General features: G+C 42.0%; 1 protein-coding gene across 1 annotated transcript in view; it reads right to left on the bottom strand.

The window, feature by feature from the left end:
* Positions 1 to 21,496, bottom strand: part of LOC128439606 (rho guanine nucleotide exchange factor 17) — a 60,853-nt gene that overhangs the window by 16,483 nt on the left and 22,874 nt on the right. The window contains exon 2 of the mRNA XM_053421951.1: positions 400 to 477. Within this exon, the coding sequence (XP_053277926.1) occupies positions 400 to 477 (78 nt within the window). The remainder of the gene's footprint in view (positions 1 to 399; positions 478 to 21,496) is intronic.

The raw sequence follows: 21,496 nt of genomic DNA, 5'->3' as shown, positions 1-21,496 counted from the left end.
ACAATTTGGGTTAAAGGTTAATTAGCTGTTGAAATGCACATAGATGTTGGATATAGACGTGTGTGTGTGTGTGTGTGTGTGTGTGTGTGTGTGTGTGTGTGTGTATTTGTGTGTGTGTGTCTGTGTGTATTTGTGTGTGTGTGTGCAGCAGATAATGCTGATGACAGTGAGATATGGTGAGGTTAGCTGATTAGCTTGACGGGATGAATGACAATAAGTGGATTATATCACACCATTGCTACCTACATTTGTTATACATGTCTTTCGCATTGTGTGAATCCACAATGGTGTGTTGGTTTTTGTGCATGTTTGTTTTGTGTATACACGTGTGTATTCGTGATGCGCTCAGAGCTCAATCATAAAGTGACGTGACAAGCAGAAGTATTTGTAGTTTGTCACCTGAATGAGAGTGCGTAGAGACTCCACATACGACTGCTCCGTGTCCAAGAGGGTCATCATCACATGTTTCCTCATGTCCTGTGAAGACGGATGAGGAAGAAGACAAGCATCAATCATCAGCATCTAGACTTTATACTCCGTTTACACAATGAGCGTTAAACAACATGTATCTATGGACATAAAATACGCTGACTACACACATTGAGTTTTAGGTTGTTCTGTAAAACAAATATTGCCCACAGTGCACATATCAAAAATAACTGAAACATGAATCATAATACGGATCCACAATCTGAAATCAAGTTAATTGAAATCAACCTTTTGCATATTACATAACCACAACATGATCTGGTCAGAAGCCTTTGTTACATCACACTGATTTCTTGCTCACCTATTACCTGTCTGTATCTTCACTGTCAAAATCACATCAATAAAGTGAAAATATCAACAAGAATTTATTCTATTATATTTGGCTCCAAATGAAAACAAACTGTCAAAAAAAGAAATGTCATTAAAGAAAAACCTCTTTGTCTTACAAGGCCAGAGCTGAACAGCCCACTTAAAGATTCGGTTGTTAATCCTGGAAAAAGCTAGCACGAGCAGGCTACACCAATACATCTCGCTCTCTCCCATCGGCCCTCCCATTAAAGATGTGCCCCCAAAACACATGACTGCTAGAAGCCGACTTTTTTTCCATAATTAATAAAGAATGGTGCAGATGATGATACTATACTTGTAGTATCACATAATACATGACTTATCAGGGGCAGTGGCCTCCTCACCAGTGAGGCAGCTGCAACAGGAGGCAGGGTCTAATGTTAGCTGCCTGCTCATTGTGATTACTAAAATATATTTTTTTTAAACAATGCAAACCTGAAACCAGATGAATTGTAAAAATGCAGTGGAGAAAAGAGTAAATATTACTCGTACCTCCCACCACTGTCAATATCTGTTGTTGGGAAATGTATAATGAGTCTCTAGGATAGGTCAGAGTAAAAAAGACAAGTAACACAAACTTTGAACAGCTTTTTTCAACTGAAAAAACTTTTCCTGGAACTCTGCTTCCAGTTTTAGTACATGTGTCATAATGCCTGTTCCCAAGGCAGTGCTTTCTGACAGCCCATGGGCCATTACTGATGGGTCTGCTGTACAAATATTGCTGAGTCATCACAGACACTCCGCAAAACTGCAACAACATTCATAAATCAAATCACTCCGACTGCAAGTAATCAGTGGTTATTCCAACAGTCTATAAAAGACAGTGTTATTATGAAAAAAAGGGTGCAAGTTACTTCACAGTTTACGTTAAAAATTAAGCTAGCACTTCCTTTGTACTTTGGAGACGGGCCTCTTGCCTTTTAGGGCCCTGCAGCTTTAAGTTCCTGTAACACTTTGACTGAAATCAGATCTTAAATGTCAGTGTGCTTCATCGTCAGGGAGGCCAACACAGATGCTTAGATGTCCCAATAGTTGTATATTCATAGCCAGCACACACACAACCACGCAGGGACGGGATTAGAGGTCACTGAGGCCAGGAAGTATCCCGAGGCAAAGCATTACTCAGCAGTCCACTCTAACAATGACTCATCATCTATGGATGCAAAGTGAAAGAGCCGCTCCCGCAGAGTGGACATGAATCCAACACATTGGGGCCATGACAGAAACTGACACGAAGAAAAAGATACACAGACTTTGGATGAAAAAGAAGGGAAGAAAATGCAGAGAAAGAAAAATAAAAGGCAGAGAGACATAGAGGACTTGATTCTACAACAAAGACAAATTCATTAATGTTGAATTTAGTTCTTCTACATTATAAATAAAAACTATAACAAACATCTCCAACAGTTTCCCCCTAAAATAATCAGTGGCAGTGGCTGAGAAGTTGGAGCTACTAAAGTTGCAACTCGTAACTTCCTCTGTGTAGAAAATGTTATTTTCTGTGACACACACAGCGGTGGGAGAGTGACAAGCTGGACTGTAAGGATCATGGAACAAGCCAGATGAATTATCTCTGGGGTCCCAGGGGACAGCCCCAAAATATCTTGGCAACAAACATGACTAAATATCAGATGGAGCCAAGGGCAAAACCCTGTGGTGCAGCATATATAACCACAATGCCTCTCTCTCTCTCAAGCACACGCACACACCTACATGGAGGCCTCGGAAACACACAGAGGGTTTTATATTCTCCCTCCTGTTCCCCTGCTCCCCTCTGCCAGCACCACTGTGTCCTATAAATAACCATAACAATAACTTCCCAGAAAGGCCATGTTTAGTGTTTGGCATACGAAAGGATCCCAGGGGCACTGTGGGTACCACTGGAGGAGAAAAAGGGCGATCGAGAGAGTATGGAAGTGATTGGCAGGGTAAGGAGTTAAGAGAGGGAGCACAAAAGCAGGTTACATTTTGGCTTTTTAATAGCGAAGGTGGATTTTCTTTGTCAAATCATCAGCTGTTGAGCGAGTGAGTGGATTCAGTCCATGTTTATCCTGACATATAAACACAATGGAGTAGAAGGAATACAGTGATGTTTAAAGAGGGAAACACAATAACACAGTAATCATCCATTTATGCTCCAAAATTACCCTCCAAGTTAGGACATTACTCAAACAGGAGTCTGTTCATTTGATTACAACTTTAGGGAAAACTGATTTTATCAGGCAAAAGCATTTGCTTTGCTCAACAATTATCTCTAGGAATATTAAAACTGGTTAGGGTGAGGGCTGCACAACTTTAAATTACTGACCAACACCAAGAGCTGAAATCAGCCCCTGACGGACTGATTATTCTTCATATACTCCTACAGCTGAGAACCTTTCTGTTTTTTAATTTAGCTGCAGATATTTTGTTTGGGGGCTGACATTTCCTTCATGCACTGGAAGCTAGAGCCAGGCTATATCTGCAAGAATTTTCATAATTATCACAATACAGTATATGTCAGTGAAATGATCAGTTTTTTTTGGTCCCCATGAGGTCCACTTGTCCTGACAATGTAGGTGTTTATTCAGGAAGATGTCCTTCAGAGCTAATAAAAACAAGTTCACCCACACACACACACAAGAACACAGCTGCCCCTGCTCTCAGACAAATTCAACACAATTTATGATGATCTGATTAATTAATACACATTAATTTCTTTCTTTTTCATGTGTACTTTAATTAGAGTCATGATGCCAGCCTGACAAACACGGACATCTGAGAACACACACTCACTCATACACTCACACACTCACACACACACAGTCATCTCCGCTTGAGAGTTGTTCAAGCTGATAATGACGCTGATCCTATGACAACAAGATAGGAAGGAGTGTGTGTTTGTGTGTGTGTGATAAATCAGGAGGCGAGCTGCACTGTACTAGTCATTCGATTTAACACAGACACACAGACACACACACACACACACACACACACACAATAACGAAATAATGCAAGGAATGCCAGTTTCATTTTGCTGGTGGAGTTGCCATAGTAACCGCAGCTGAGAGGCGGTACGGTCACAGGACAGACTGGTCTCCAGCAGCAGAGCCGTCAGTCCTCCAGAGACGCTCTCAGACCAGTGTGTCCGTCAACCACCAGGGTAGAGAGTTCCGCTGACTCCAGTAATCCAACAGCATTCACAAAAACTAACTGTGGTACCATGATGACACACAATTAGTCACTGTTTACTCATTTTCCTCCAGTGTAATCAAGAGAATATAATATATATATCTATATATAGATATATATAGATATATATCTATATATAGATATATTCTTTAAACATTTGCCTGTCTTCCAAAGATAAAGTGATATGTTAAGAAGCAGGTCTGATTACGGCAGTTCAGATGTCATTGAAGTGTGGGGACAAGACAAAATCACTGAAACTGGTGGAAGAAATACAATGTCAGCGTCCCACAGCCATGAAATTGAAACATATATTCAAACCTAGTCTCTAATTTTGCCATATGTCATTGTGTTGTTTTGCTTTATTCTGCGGCCAGTATGTCCAGAAGTAGAAGAAGTATGCCTTCTTTTTTCCCCTCCTACGGTTCACTCCATTTTTCCCCTTTCAAAGTTATCATTAAGTATCTGATTCAAGAGTTTTAGGATCAATGGTGTTGCATGATGTACACATTTGTTATGATATAAATAAAGCTGATTTGACTTCAGGAGATCAGAACCATCTGGCAGCTGACAGAAAAGTTTTTTATACTCCTAAATCAATGTAGATATGCATGATATTATGTCTATCCTATTAGTTTTGTACATGCAAAGAAGTACAGTGTCCTTGCAGACATCGGCCAATAAAAGAAATCCTAAGACTAAAGTACAGAAGTTTAAGCCCTTTTGTTTGTCATCACTGACGATATGAATATCTGATACTGAGAAGGCGTCAGCTTCAGTTCCCCTGAGAAGCACTTAATCATATCAGATAGAATTTGGCAGCAGAGCCAGTGGATATAAGACAGTGTAAGCAGATGCCGTTATTGTCTCACATTTCATCAGGGAAATCCCACATGAGTTCTGTTTCACACAAGCTGTAAGACAAGTACGTCAATTTCTGTCACTGTAAAAGCCTTAGAGGTACACGTTGTTGTTGTCTGAATGTACTGTGTTTAACGTGTTCAGATGCTGGTCCACTGCATCAGTGCAGCAGTAGAAGCTGCACCTGGTCCGCCTCTACCCCCTCTTTAATTGTAAACAATCTCTTGTAATTTTCCTTTTTTACGGGAAATGGTGAAAAGCAGGAAATCCTGGAGGGTGGGGGGAAGTAACGCACATGATATGAGTTTGTTCTAGTCTGTTTGTTTCACTCATGTATAAAAGATTAATTTACTGAAATTAAGTGTTGAGGAAATATCTAATTTGTTGTTTGGAAATCACTAGCCTCCATAATTTATGACTGGTAATCCTCCATGTGATGCACTCCTACTCCTGTTATGGTATTGCTCGCTCGTTTTAAACACTTGCTTTTCACACCCGTCTCTTTGAGTACCTCAAGGAAATGTCATTCTCCGCTCTCGCACTACCTGTCCTGTTCGGGGGCGTGTCAGACTAGCGGCTAAGCATGTTATGTTACATCACGTTGATGCAGAGGGATCAGTCAGACTACTGATGTGACGTTTCAGAAAACTTCAGGAGCAGTGTTTACTGTATGGGAGAGGAGCTCCCCTCACCCTTACACAAAAAACATAAAACTCAAAGGAAAGAAGGGAATGTGTTCTTTAACTGAAAAAGGTAAGAAAACTGTACTTATGTCTCATCTCCTAAGTTAAATATCCTTCATAAATCTAAGCCACACATTCTTCAGAGCTGAAATCTTGAGATCAGAACTTTGAATTACTTGTTATCAGATGGCTTTGATCTTTCTAACAACTTAAGTCTTCGAAAAAGTTGTGGACCCAACAGCACGTCTATGTTTGGGTAATTTGATCAGAATGAGTTAAGACCTGTTTAAAGACAAGCCTGTACATCACAGTCACACAGTGTGTGTTTATACGTTAAGTGCCATGGTATCTGCATTGTTATTCTTTCCTCTCACAATTATGTTTCACTTCAATTCAAATCGGGCTCGTTGCCTGTGGTGCAGTGATAAATATGACGGGAAGGACCGCCCATAGGATTCAGCCCTCACACCATAGGGGACCTGAGAGGAAACCTTCTTGTGTGTCAGAGTAGTACAGCTTGTTCCCATGTGTCCCTCCGTGCGCTCTGGTGTCTTGATAATGGTGTGGACACAGGGGGTCCATTAAAGTTAGTTATTCCTCACAACTCCAGCCAAACATGACAGCATAACCGTAAAGACAACATACACCAGAGTCAGAGTCGCAGGCAGCGCATGTCTGACGGCGTCCACAAGTCAAACAGACCGTCTCTGTTTGACTTGAGGTCTCAAGTACCAAAGGTCATAATGTTTATCGGCTATGAGGCTATGTGCTGTATCTCTTCGTTAGCACTGTTATGAGTGCATGTTGTTCTGCTCACTGTCATATTATACTGCTGCTACTGTGGTTACCACAGCTTTCAACAGCTCCACGGTCTAGAACACAGAAAAGCAAAAGCTCTCTTCTTTGGTAATGGTTTTCTGCATTATTCATTGTCCGGGATTTTGTTTGTTTATAACAAAATAACAGTTTTTGTTGTGTTGTTCTTAGTTTTCAGAACAGTGGTACTTTTCAGTGTTTGGTTGAAGCTGACAGACAAAAAACTGATGCAATGCAAGGTATTCAATTCTATCATTTATTTTCTTATTTTATCTATTCATTACTTCCTTTTTACATCTTCCTCTGGCCAGAGAATGATGTATAATTGTGGTGTTTTGCCCACAAAGGAGTGAAGTTCCAACCACAGCTGTCTTCAATTGTGAGCCGTCATGTAAGGTCACCGTCTTTCTCTCTTTGACCATAACCAACCACAAAAAGACTTGCACGTGCTTTTATGAGGGGCAGCTGCTAGGATGGCTGCTGCATCATGGCGAGTTTGGAACAACACATTTTCTCACAAACAATTATATTGTTTGTCTTTTAGTTGTCAAAATGTCGCAAACACTTTCAGGAAGTTTAATCTAGGACTTTGACTTACAACAAGGATAGTGTAGCGGGTATTTGCTAAATGTTCTTTTTGTTGATTTTACATTGCATCGGGTCATTGTTCAACATCAATCCATTTTCATGCCCTTAATCTGACGTTGGGTCGTGGTAGCAGCAAACTAAGCAGGATGTTCCAGATCTCCCTCTTCCAAACTACTTGTTCCACTTCCTTCTGGGAATCCTGAGGTGTTCCCAGGGCAGATTGGGTATGTAATCCGTCCAGCAAGGTCAACCCTGGGGTCTCTTACCAGTCATGTGTGACCAGAAAAAACCTCCAGGAGGCATCCTGATAAGACTACCCAAACACCTTAACTGACAACACAGGAGCAGAGGCTCTGCACCAAGCTCCCTCCAAATGTCCGAACTCCTCAACTTATCTTTAAAGCTGAGCCCATGCAGCCACGCAACGAAAAATATAACAACCTTGAAAAAATATATATATATACATTTTGTGTCGCATCCCCCCTCTTAGAAGATGGATGATGCACTTCATTTACGTATAGCAGCGATGTTACTGAACTTAACTTCTCCTCTAATAACAAAGCATCCTGGCAGGGTTGCCTACAGACCACTGCTAGCTGTGTGCTTTTGATTTATATGTGAAATAATGCAGAACATCCAAGCTTTTCAATTTCCATTGGATGAATGGCAAATGTCATTGATTCACCTAACTACAAGTGATAGAATTGGTTTATTTAAGATCTCAACAGTGTTATTACAATGGCATCCCCGGTTAAACTTTTTGTGGCGTCTGTTTACTTCGACGACTACTGATGCATTGCACAGTGGAGGTCATGGTGAAGCCACATCACCTGCCAAAAGTAGAAACTAAATTCTGACCATCTTTAACTGGACACTCTCCGCAACCTAGTTGGGTCTTGAAATTCTCTCCATATTTTCCAACACGTCTGACATTTAGAGAAACATTCTCTCCTAGCTGGAAGTCAGATTTAAAGTTCTAATGTCTGTATGGAGAATGTCAAACTGAAATTATTTCATCTGCGACAGAAACACAGCCCAATCCTCACATCACTGTCGTCAGACCTTTCCGCCCCTGCCGCTTTCACCTCCCCTCCCCATCCCCATGACTGTATCCCCTGGCAACAGCCTTGCAAAACCAGCAAAGAGCAGCCTCTCAGCCCAAAGAGAAAGCATCCTCACCACCCATCTCCTCCTCTGTACAAAGCCTAAGATCGACTGTCACATCCGGTTCACGTTTCGAGGCTGCAGCTCTGGAAGTGAAGGAGCCTCGTCCTTTACTTCCTCTTCAGCTTCAGCCTTTCAGGCGTCTTATGTAATTCTGTCATTCAGATAAAAGCAAGAACACACATGTGTGTGTATGAGTGTCCATGTTCTCCCTATAGGTCATTTACAGGGCACAGACTGCTCTGACTGACTCTTTACTGATCAATACTTTTCTCTCTCTTGCAGACTTGCACGCTCTCTTTATTGATCCATATCCCATCTCCTCCATCATCCTCACCTCTTCCACTCATCTCCTCTCTCGGGCTCAATACGTTCGCACCATCACAATAAGATAATCACTGTTAAAGTGGATCATTACTCCCCTCCCGCTTCAATAACCACTCTATCAATATCCAAGAGAAGCCCAGAGAAAAGGAGCAATTTGTCCTTATATTCTTACATTATTTAATACAATTAAAACCAAAACAATTACTTGAGGACTTTACTTAATTTACTAAAGTTAATTGGCAAGTGTCATAATTAATACTTAATCATTTAAATGATTTTAAACTGCTAAAAAATATAGAAATATTTGGTGGTTTCTTCTCTGATATTAAACAATATATTTGGAGGTTTTTGGACACTTACTTTTAAAAAAGATTTGTAAAATTGTGATTTTTATGATTATAACCAAATCTGGGAATGTATGCAGCATAAGGATCTTTTGTAAATATGAATATGTCAATAACCTCAAATTGGGTTCAACCACTGGATGCTGGTATACAAACAGACCATTATAAAATAATGTGATACATTTTATTGTGTTTCGCCAACAGACCTTTGTGCGTCCGCATGAGACAAAATTTACTGCAGCTCGGCACTGACTAAGGTTTACTATGGAATAGATCCTCCCACATACAAATGAATCCTTGTGGTGTTGGATTAACAGGCCGAGGTGTTAAGATTAGCAGAACTGCAGAGGTTGTGTTATGTCTACAGTATGTTTGAGTTTGCCTGTGACTGCATACATGTGTGGATACAAGTCAAAGACCTGTTTGTTGATTCTGCTCCCTCTCAAGCACACGCACTGTAACCCGAGCATGAAGTACATGATGCAAAAAAAGAAATGCTGCTACAGACGCTTTAAAATAAAATACATTTTGCTAGAAACATGGAGAGGGAGCAAAGTTATTTTGCAGCTTCACGGAAAAAGTGCAGATGGACAGAGAGCGCTGTGAGTCTAAGTGACAGTAGGTGACGGAGATAATCATGTGATTCACTCGGCTCTTATTGTATTATAGACAGGCCTGAGGGAGAGCGACAGAGAGAGGAGAATCGAACAAAATAGCCATCATCCAATGAGAAATTAGATGCAACAGTCAAAGAAACTAACAGAAACAAGTTCAAGAGAAAAAACTGAAGTCAGAGGTGAGAGAAGATTGAGACGGAGAGCGACAGGAAAAAGATTTAATCAGAGGAAGAGGTTTGGTGGAGCAAAAACTAAACTGAGTTTCTCACGCTGCAAAGGTGAAGGACACACACACATACACACACAAACACACACTTATCTCAACTGAAAAAATTAAATAAACACAAACTCTAGTCTACCTCTCCGTTGGGGTGTCCAGCACAAAGTCCATTCCGATTCAAATTCCTGCTGGAGTTGCCATTGTTGTTCCTGATCTGCTCCACAGCATCTTTACCCATCACTCCTCCTCCCCCTACACTACCAGCATCCCTCTCTCCTCTTCCACCTCCTCCTTCACGTCCTGTGTTCTCCCCATTCTCGCTCATTTCCTCCAGGGCGATGCTGAACTGGGCTAAGGTTCGAACCATCTGCAGCATGTGGAGCGGACCATGTGCCCGGACGTAGGCTCAGAGTGGCAAATGAAACAAGAAGCTGAGGAGGGTTTGTTTTCTTTATCGGATTGTTTGTTTACTCACACAAACTCGGTCTTCACGTCAGCAGAATGAAAAATGAAAAACAGGCACATGTGAGAGTGGAGGGAATCATCATCTTTCCCTCTAAATCACAACATTAAATCCTCCAGTTGTTTCCTCTTCTGGCAAAAAGATGCTTTTGAATAATTCAGTCCATTGGAAAACAAACTCTTTGCAAATTGCCCAGCGTCTTCAGCGTGCATCTGTTCTGGAGCAGGTAGGCTAAGCTGTGTGTGATGCAGCACACACAAACACTGCATGCGGAGGGAGCCTGCTTCAGCATGTATGCACAGATGTCTGATCAGTTTCTACTGCACGGATGATGTAAGCAGGGTCTGAGCGCTTGTCGAGGTGTGTGTATGGACCAGGGGAGAGACAGAAAATGTGTGTGCGTCTGTATGGGTGGGTGTGAGTGTGTCACGGCCCTCCCCCTGGGTGTGTATAATGGGAGACAGCAGGCAGGGCAGACGCTCACAGCGCTGAGCTCCAGTCCGCTCAGGCAGGCTCAACCAATCCCGCCATAAATAATCGATCGAGGCATGTGGGAGATGAAAAGTCCAGCCATCCATTCCTCTATCCACCTCCTTAGCCTCTATCAAATGATCCCTCTGTCAGGATGACAAGTTCCCATCAAGTCACATTTTATTTCCACAGCTCTTCCTCCCACTACGGATGGACACAGATCTGAACAGGAAACCCCCTCTGTGTCTGTTTCATGGTCACACCAACACACGAGCAGCGCAGCGAATGACCTGAAGCCCACAGATAACCATGACAACAGCAAGCAAGGATGTGATGTTAAAGGACCATACCTGCATCTAACGTCTTTCAACACATCAGCCTAAACTTCCAGGACAAACGGCTAGGGATGAAACGATAACTAGTTTCACGATTAACACGGTAAAATTAGCAGCATTACCGTGAAAAATTGATCACCATGGTGTATACCCATAGTAAAAACTTTCCAGCATCAACCACAGTGAGAAACGGTGTCACACACACAGGCGCTGGTGCAGCATCAAACATGGGATTGTGTGGTGCATGTGTGAAGTTCACCTGGTGTTTGTTTGATTCACTTGAGAGTTTATGAGCCAGGACGTCAGGGTTAAAGAGAGCGGAATGATCTGGATTAAAGATCCGACATCATGGCGTATAACTAAATGCATACTGTATGATTGAGTCATATGTATTTAGTTTGTGAGCATACACAACTTATGATCCAACTTGGTGTTTTAACTTCATTGTTGCAGAAGAAGCGACGCCCTGTTTATCCGGGTTTATAAATATGAATTCAGCAGGTTTTTATAAAGATCAGTTCTATGTGTGAGTGATTAGAAAAGAGCAGAAGAATAGAACGAGGAAGTGAAACCTAAAAATTGTATTTGTGCGAAGTGATTGAAATATAAAATATTAGAAACTCTAAGCAGCATAGCAGTGAGAGACCTTGTTGCTCTAGTATCCAGATTTTTCTTCCTCTGGCAGGCTAATAGCCAAGATTTGACTCCTGGCTTTATGTGAGAAGTGATTGTTTTCATGACTTCACTTATGTTTGATCAAACTTTGGATGTTATCATATATTTACAATGAAAATCATCTCAAAGGCAACTTTCCCTGTTCCTGTTAACAGCTGCATTGTGCCATAAAGTTAATGGTCCAAAACAAACAGAGCAGCCAGTACGGGCCTTTACGAATTCATAAATGATGTGAAGCGCTGCAGCCCATTAACAGGCAGCAAGCAAACGCATGCACGCACACGCACACGCACACACACACACACACACACACACACACACACAGAAACAGAAAATAATCTAAATATGTGACCAGAGAACAATGATGGAGAAAGTGTTGTGCGCATGTGTGTGCAAATCAGTTACAGTGGGCACTGCCTGGGTGGTTCAGAGAAAAACTAAAAATGCCGTTTTAATGAGGAAGATGCAGAAGTAAAGACGGCACAAGGAGGGTTTGAATTGAACTACTTAAGAGCCGAGTGAGAGAAGCAACAGTAGCTTTTAAAAATATCCTGCACCATGAAATATTAACACACATTGAAGACGTCAAGTGATCCGACGTCGACCAGTCTAATGCAGAGTATTTCTAGATATGTAAAATGTTAAAACGTGAGTTTTGGCTAAAACAAACACTAAGAATAGCCTAACGGACATAGACATGGTTTTGTAGCACGTTGAACTTTACTGTGAAGTTAAGCTCGGGGCAGCTTTTGTCTTCTTCTGCAGCCGGTAGTGAGCGGTTAAACACAGACAGACTTAGGCTCTTTCTCTCCAGCAGAGATCAGATGGTGACAAGAGAGAAAGGTCACTAAAGGACATTTAAAGGTCGACCTCGTGGCAGGAAATTGGCCTTTAATCCTCGCTGCCATAGAAACAATAAGACGGTTTTGAAGGTCTGGTGACAGAGATCAGAGAGACAATCTCTCCGGCATGTTTGGAGTTTGAGCACAGACACTTTTAATATGTACACATGGGTCTGTGGGCCATACATCTGTTTCCTTTTCTGTTTCACAAACTGCTTTTAGAATCTGAATCGAATCAGAACTGGCTTTATTGGCCAAGGGATTTGACTCTGGCTTTACATTGCTCTCAGTGTGCTTACATAGGAAAAGACATGCAGCTATAAGGATGAAGTCAACAACCCAAACTTACCAAATATGAAAAAGAATATTACCAAAATACATACATTATTAGTGGTGGATGGTCCGGACTGTACGGTACAATGGCACGTGAGAAGTAAGTAGGAGAATAAGCAACATGACGCCCAGGTCAAGTTATCCTGTATATTGTAAACAATAGTGTGTAAAGAGGCAATTTAGTCGTGACATTTAATAAACAATAAATACTGTATAGATATGCTTAAATAACAAAAATAAAAATAAATAAATAATGCTGTAATGAGCACTAACGCGAATTTTTCTCTGAGGTCGGACAGTTTAAAGTAAAAAAAAAAGAGCAGGGCGCTGCAGTTTTAGAAAACAGGATAAACAAAAAATATTGTGTATTTGTTGTGTGGAGTATTTTCAGCTGCAGATTAACACACTCTCCCCCCCCCCCCCGACTAGTAAGTATTGACAGCAGCATTTGGGATTAGCTACAGCACCCGTGGTCAATGAAGGAAAATGTCGTGCAAGTGCAACATTGTGATATTAAGTTTTCGGAACAAATATGGTAGAGACACAATTAACTACACTGACATTACATGTTAATAAGACTGAATCCATACTGAGACTGCTCCTTTAATGAGGTTTTTCCCCGACACAAAAATCAATATAGAATATCACCAGATTTATCCCTTGAGCTACATGAGAGCGCAGAAGTCATCACCAATCGTCACCTGATCAGTTACAACAACATCCATCGCATCTCGTTTCCATAGCAACTCCAAAACGCTCACGTCTACAGCATTTCCTGTTTAGTTTTGGACTACTGCAGCTGCGAGATAGCGTAGACGAAAAAAGCAATTATGAGTGTGTCTCTGTGTGTGTCTGTGTGTAGATGAGCATGTGCAGCAGCAGCCTGATGATGAAGTTTTCTCCCTGGATGAGTTACCAGCTCACGGCTCCTAACACACAAACCAGTTCAGTCCAAAACCAAACTACACGAGCAGCTGAAGATCTCCTCCTCCTTCCACTGTGGGTTATTAGAGCAAGACTCACAACCTCCCTTTTCAGTCCAAACATTCACCAGATAATAAACCTGTTGCCTGATAACTACTTTCAATCATCTAAAAACCACAGAGCCTGATGGTTGTGGACTCCTGCATCGACACAGTCAACAACAACGTATAAATAACCACACCGGAGGACCATGCCAGACTCGCATATGGTGCAGATCACAGATGAGCTGAATTTGCAGCCGTGGTCGAACTACTACTTCCTCCCCGCCCTGCACAGAAATGTGTGTGTGGTTTAATTTTTGCTCAGCAGCCACCCTGCCTGCCCGTGTCAGTGTTTGCTGCTGCTAAATGACAGCTGATGTGACATCTGTATCACACACTCCGAGCCAATATCGCACCGTAAAGACTACGTCAGTGTGGGGGCGGTCGGTACATAAATATGTAAAAGGACTGATGACACCTGTCAACACACCCACTGGTCCACAGGTGTGTGTGTGTGAGGGAGAGGGAGAGGGAGAGAGAAAGGGAGAGTAACATGAGGAGAGATGGACGCATGACTGCCCAAACAGATCAAAACAGATTTTGCACCACACACCTGTGCATGTATTCAGCTTGTACCATCTGAGCCAGTGTGTGTGTGGTCCAGGTATAACTCATGTTTAAAGGGTAGGTTTAGGTTTAGGGTGAAGAGTAAGTCAAGTTTAGAGTTAGACAAGTGGTAACTATGTTTAAGGTTAATGTTCGTCTCCAGGATCTGTCTTTAATATGCTAAAATAACGCAAGAATGAATAGAAATGAGCTTTAGACTGACTTAAGTGAAAGCAAAGAAAAAAGGCTCAGATGACTAAATGTTACAGTTTAGCATGCATTATCCTGTAAGTATACATTAACATTAGCCACTAGGGGGCAGAAGTCATAATGAAAATATAATGACAAGAGTTTGTTTTCTTTTTCTCCCTGCCACAATATTATGAAAAAACAGTAGCTTTGCTTTCAGGCACTTCCCTCAGTTTGTCTTCAGGTCAGAACAGACAGCAGCGTAAACAACAACTGTATTCAAACTGTGTGTGTGTGTGTGTGAGAGAGAGAGTGTGTGTATATGAGAGAGAGAGAGAGAGAGAGAGAGAGAGAGAGAGAGAGAGAGAGAGAGAGAGAGAGAGAGAGAGAGAGAGAGAGAGAACGCACGCGTAACCAGATCTACTTACTCTCCAAATACGCCCATATGGGATGGTGTGGATCTGTGTATGTGTGTGAGCGTGTGAACATGCTTAGGTTTATGTGTGTGTTTGGGAGAGAGAGAGAGAGAGAGATACATGTGCTGTGAAAAGATCCTTTGTCCCCAAGAGGTGAGACTCAGGCAAGGACAAGATTGGCACTTTGGCTAAAATACATGTGCACAAACGCACACACAGAAGGCTTCCAAGAAGAATATTCCTCCACACACAAACACACATACAAGCAAAGATAATAGGAGCCTTGCTAGAAGAACAGGAACAGCTTCCATTAAATTACATGAGCATGTAATTCAACAAAGTTCACTGTCTTTTGTGTCTTCACATGAATTTTAATACCAGATCCAAACAGCATCCCAGTGACACACCAGGAGGAGCCTTAGATTCACTCTCCGTCCATGTCCTCCATTTCCAGCCAGTAATCTGACATCCCATCCACTTCCTGTCCAGCAACCCATCCCACAATGCAATTGGTTCCCAGAGATAGCCATCAGCCACATGGAGACGAGTCTTAACCCCAGCACCGCTCCGGAAATACCTTCTCTGTGTCTCTGCCTCTCCCCCCGATCGCTCCTTTCTGCCGCCCTGTGCCATCTCTTTTCCTCCCTCTCTCTGCTCATTTTCTAGAAAACCTCTCACGTCTCTCACACTCAGAAAATCTGGAAAATAAACGCCACATCACACCAGAGATTTTCGGGAGGCATAGGGACCTAAATATAGGGAACCTGAAGAGACATTCCCAGGAAAGATGCACACAGCCCAGACAGAGTGGGAAAGAAGGGATGAGTTTAAAAGATGAATAATGGAGGGGATGGAGAAAGAGTTATAGTGATATCAAAAAGCAACAGGAGAAGTTTGAAACTGCAGGTACCTTTTTCTCTCTTTTTATCTCAAAGTTCAATTATCTCTCTCTTTCTCCTTCTGACCAGACCCCCTCATCCGGCCCCAAATCCCTCTTTCACTCCATTTCCCCTGTTTATCCCTCTTTCTTCGCAATTCCTGACCCCTCATTGCCTAAAATCCTTGCATTTGTGCATTATTGTTTGTGTGTGTTTGCATGTATGGGTTTGTCAGCGAGTAAAGCTACAATAAATGAAATAAAAAGAGTCTTATTACAGCTTTGTGTATCAAAACAATGGCAGGGTTGAATCGAGCCAAACTTTTCCAGGAAAAATAGTGTCGGAGAATATGGAGTCGTTATGAGTAGATTTATGGAATGCCACCAACGCTGGGACGCAAAAGAATTTGTGTCCCATGTTTTTGCACCGCAGGCATGCTAAGGAGCTAATCTGTAGTCAAACGATGAGGTCTTAGAAACACGCACGTGCACACACACGCACGCACACACGCGCACACGCACACGCACGCGCACACACACACACACAGAGACACACGAGTGACATAATGCACCAGAACAAGGGCAGATCTCATGAGAGGGTGTAACTGGGTGGAGACAAAGTATCAAGACACAGATGTGAAAAAGGGAGAGAAATCAATTTAACTTCATTTGATCCAGAAATGTTTCTCTCAAAGTTTAGTCCTTTATCACGAACACTCACTCTGAGAGCATGATGCATGATGCCTCATGCTTGGACTGCATGGACTTTCAAACCTGGAAACTTCACTCAGTCTCTGAGAAAGTAAGTTCAGTGTGCACTGATCTCAAGAGCTCACAAAGACTTCCTGAGGTGATCCAGGAAGTCGAACCCATTCATAAACCTGCACCTCTTTGTGTGTCAGCAGAAGAAATGCAGAGCAACAAACAGTTTGATTTCATTGAATGAAAGGTGTTGTAAGTTGTCGCCTCTATTCAGCTCAGTGAAAGCCTCATGGCAGCTTGGAGGCCATGACCGCCCACGGCAAAGATAACATGTTTTTACCTTTCTGTTGCTGCTGCAATTTCCCAATGTAAAAGCTTTTGCTACTCTGCGGGATCAGCCGCTACATTGTAGCTTTTCCCTAGAAGAGCCTTACAGGTCAGTGACAGCTCAGTCTAATGACAGATGGCTGCGGAGTGACTCCGTTGAGACCCATTCAGCTCGGACAGGAGGGCAGGTGAACTGGGGCGAGGGAAGGATGGAGCAAGCTCTGTTATTGGCTGGTTGGTTGCTATGTAACACTGGTTGCCACAGAAACATCTGAATGGAAGAAAAAGCATGAATGGAGAAAGAAAAACCAGGCAACACAGAACACCTCATGATTAACACCTACACCCACACATAAACATTTACCCTGCAGTGTATAACACGGCAGAAGCTTCACAATCACAGATCTCCAAACAACATCTGGCCCCATCATGGAGGTCCAAGTCGAAAGGCAGACCAGAAGAGTAAGTAGGTCAACCCAGTATTGCAGCAGTTAAACGGGTCAAATAAGTTCGAAAGGTTTTCAAATTCAAGGTATAATGGTCATGGCCTTCCTGAATCACTGTGACTTAGTGATCCGGTTCTCAAAAGCGGTCGGATATATAGCTTCTAAAGAATCAATAAAAGCTATGGCTATGGTAATGCTAATCAGTAAGGAAACATGCTGAAAATGACACTGCTCACATGCTGGTGGCAGGTAGCACTTTGAGCGTTTTCACTTGCTGTGACAATTCCAAACATGCTAACGTGCTGCATTTAAAGACCGACTGTGTCACAATGGAGTGCCTGTCTGTCCCATTTTGAATGCTCCTTAAAAAGTGGCTAATGAATCCACTCTTCAATTCTAAAGCAACACAACAAAGGATCCTTCTCTGGCGAACCTGTCCCAGGAATCATTGTGCACCGGTGAAAACACTTTACAAGTTAGCTATCTGCTTAAGGTAGCTAACAATGCAAGTGTACATGTAGGACAAGCTGGTCACGCAAATAGGATATATGGCATAGACCCGTCTCATTTTCGCATTTGCCTTTGCGGAGTAGGCCGAGCCCTCCAAAGGACACAGCCGCTGAACTGGGATACAGCTTATGCCTCAAACTAAGTAGTGGACAAAATTTCCAGATATGTATGTAAAAATAATAAATGTCCACTTCTAGGTGGCACTAAAAGAGAAGTCATTACAATTCACCCTCTGGGGAACGTGAATGTTTGTATAACATTTTATGGTAATCTAACAAGTTGTGTTGACACATTTCAGCGGTGGTGGTGGAATAACTGACTGAATAATATCGCCATTTCTAGGGCCACGCTGCAAGTATGGCTAACAGCAGCAGGCCCTTAAAGTCTTAGAGCACCTTAGCAACTAGCTAACTAGTAACTTAACAATTTTCATCCCTCTAGCTTTTTCGTGCAACAAAGACAAATGTTACAGGTCAAACCAGCACATATAGACCGAGGCTACATACATAAAGATATGTGCTGAAAGGGGAATGTCAGACATAAAGAGCTGCTTTGTGCTCATGGTCCATGTGAACAGACGAGGACCTGACTGAAGACTATCCTCCGATGAGTTGTGCCCCCAGTGGGACAGAACTAAAAATGGATAACGTTTTCTTTATCCACATACACACACACACACAGAACACACACAGATACCGGATACTCCCAGGAAGTGGATCCGTTTATAACTGCTCAAATGAAACCGTTACATTCCACTACAGCACATACCCAAACACACTGAAGCCACAGGGGGTGCTCTCTGTCATTTGTACTTTACACATTAACCACTGCCTTGTCAAAATATTCACCAACAGTGTCTCACTGAACTTTCTGCCTCCTCGTAAACATGCTGTGGGTCCCAGAGGCTCCACGTGACTTCAGGGAAGAAATAACGACACACACACACACACACACACACACACACACACACACACACACACACACACACACACACACACACACACACACACACACACACACACACACACACACACACACACACACACACACACACACACACACACAGACACACACACACACAGACACACACAGACACACACAGACACACAGAGAGAGAGAAAAACGTTACACCAACAAACAAACACAAGGGATCAATAACAAAAACAAAAAACAGGCCTTTCAGGCGTGCATTTCACCGACAGACGACACTGAATCAACTATCAAGCCCAAGTATCGCTGGATTCCAATAAGAACCTCATGTTGCCAAATACTGATATAAGCTGCTCAAATGCAAAAAGTGGTTTACAACTCGCTGGTCGAGCCAAACTAATGAAAACTCATGTAATGTCCAATCACATGGGGTCGGCTGCAGGGCTCAATCTCTAAAATACATTTTGAGACATTAAATATCTGCACAAAACAGTGAATAACAATGAAGTGAGAACAACAGCCACACAGTAAATATAACTGCATTTGTTGCATTGTATCAGTGGAAGTGCTCCTTTGTTTGTTTTTACTCTAGATTCTGACGTATTTTCTCATGGCCTTACACTTCTGGGCACCATGTGTTTGGACTGGGTAAATATCAATGGTCTATTTGAGCAGTTTAGTTAATGTGTACTCATGGGTAAAGTCAATGAGGAAGCAAAAAGGCTTAATGGGACAGAGAGAGCTTTCCAAAAACTGGGTGTGGACCGTCCTCTAAGGGAAAGAGAGACGGTTTCGATGTTTGGGAGAGCGAGGAGCGGGATGAGAGAGCAAACTGAAACAGAAGATAAAGAGAGGGAGGGAGAGAGAGAGGAAGAGAGAAAGAGCTGCCAGTGAACTTCAGGATAGTGAGAGAAAATGGGAGAAAAAAGAGGGAGAGAAGAAAAGAGACCCCCTGTTTCAACCCTGCCCGATTCCTTCTCGCTCTCTCCTTATATGGCAGTATTGCGTGTGTGTCTGCATGTGTGTGTCTGTGTGTGTGTGTGTGTGATACGGGCTCAATCCCAGTGTTGCTCTCACTGGGAGCGATTAGATCAGCGAACGCACGCTGACTAAACTCAAACTAAATGTTCCTTGCCTTTTCTACAGTGACGCCCAGTTTAAAAACTTTCCTAAAGTCCTCACACATCCACTCTTAGACGCTGTGACACTGTGATAGCATCTACATGCACACAGTAAAATGTATTTCACACAAAGATTAATATATATTACCAGGAACTAATTCATTGATGTTTACTTTTCCACAAAGGCTTCCTGCAGAAGTCTTGGGCTTTTACAACATGGCAGAAAAAACAAGGTTTTATCCTCAGTCTCATGTGACACAGGGCATATTTCAAGATCATTTAATATTTTAACAGAGCAGTAAAAGGGACAGATGAGGAGGAGGAGGAGAGGAGGAAAAAAGATTACATCACAATCAGCCTGTTTATGGCTACGGCTCCTCGGAAGGGACAAAAATAACCCCTGGGATCTGTGCCTCAGAATGGAAGGAATTATAAGAAGCCAGAGTCCTTTCTTTTTTTCCTTTTTTTTTAATCTTCACCTCCCTTCTTGTGGCACCGGCCTGCTTCCCAGAATGTTCTGGCCTGAACCCAAAGGACTGGAATGCATGAATCCAGGTAGCACGTCTGCTTGAGCCCGCGTGCACACAGACACACACACACAACCTTTAGTACAATCTGTGACATTTCTGACTTTAAGTTCCAAAAATATATTTCTCAATATTTTTTTATCAGAATAGAGAAAGAGTTTCTGGAGCTGGGAGACACTTACACTTCTATTATTATACCATGTTGCTTTATAACTCATGCTACATGGTTTTGTTTGATTGTTTCAGCACAATCCATAGACATATGGCTACTTTATGGAAATGTAGGTTACTTGTAATTAATAACAATACCATATTAGCACTAACAGAATTAATTCCCAGAATCAAAAAGACACTAAAGCCAGGCTTACCAAATATTATTTGTTTCTACATAATTTGATTAATCAAAAAGAATGTGTTAGGAATCTAAATCACTGAAGTGCAATATAGACCCAATTTTTTGGTTTGAATTGTGCTTGTTTGGAAGAGTGTCTTAGACACAGAAAACCTCAGGCATCATAGCAAAACTACAGCCAACCGTTCCGTTTGCTAGATGGTATGCTTTATCAATACATCCCACAATTATTTTTCTTTTAATCAAATTCAATGTCGGTTTTTCAGTGTATGTTAGAAACTTACTACTACTCATTTTGTTTTAAGATGTTGAACTTACTAACACAGAAAACTATTGAACTAGCGAAGCTACACAATTAGAAAGTTGAAAGTAAATTCAGGACAAAAACGATAAATCAGTTACACAATTATTGACAATTAATGTTCTGTCATTCGAGCTAAACCTCTTTCACACAAACGATAGCAGGTATATGCGGATTTTTCAAATACATGTAAACCCCATGAGGAAGGCAATCGACCCAACCGAGGCGCTCTCTCACCTCTCCGGCTCACCAAATTAATGCATTCATCTGGATGTTTCCATCTATGCTGATTGAACCCACATCCGATCAAAAAACGATTTCTAAATGACACAGTCATTTGACCCGGGAGTGAATGCTGATTCTATCTACTCCATTGCAGACAAAAGCCAGATGCAAGTGGTCTTTTGACCAGCTAGAAATTTCACAATTTCAGGGAAACTGACCATGTACAATGGAGGTCAATAGGGTGAACAAGTTTTTTTT

This window comes from Pleuronectes platessa, chromosome 5 (assembly GCF_947347685.1).
Source record: "Pleuronectes platessa chromosome 5, fPlePla1.1, whole genome shotgun sequence".
NCBI lineage: Eukaryota > Metazoa > Chordata > Actinopteri > Pleuronectiformes > Pleuronectidae > Pleuronectes > Pleuronectes platessa.
This window is presented reverse-complemented; position numbering and strand designations above follow the sequence as displayed.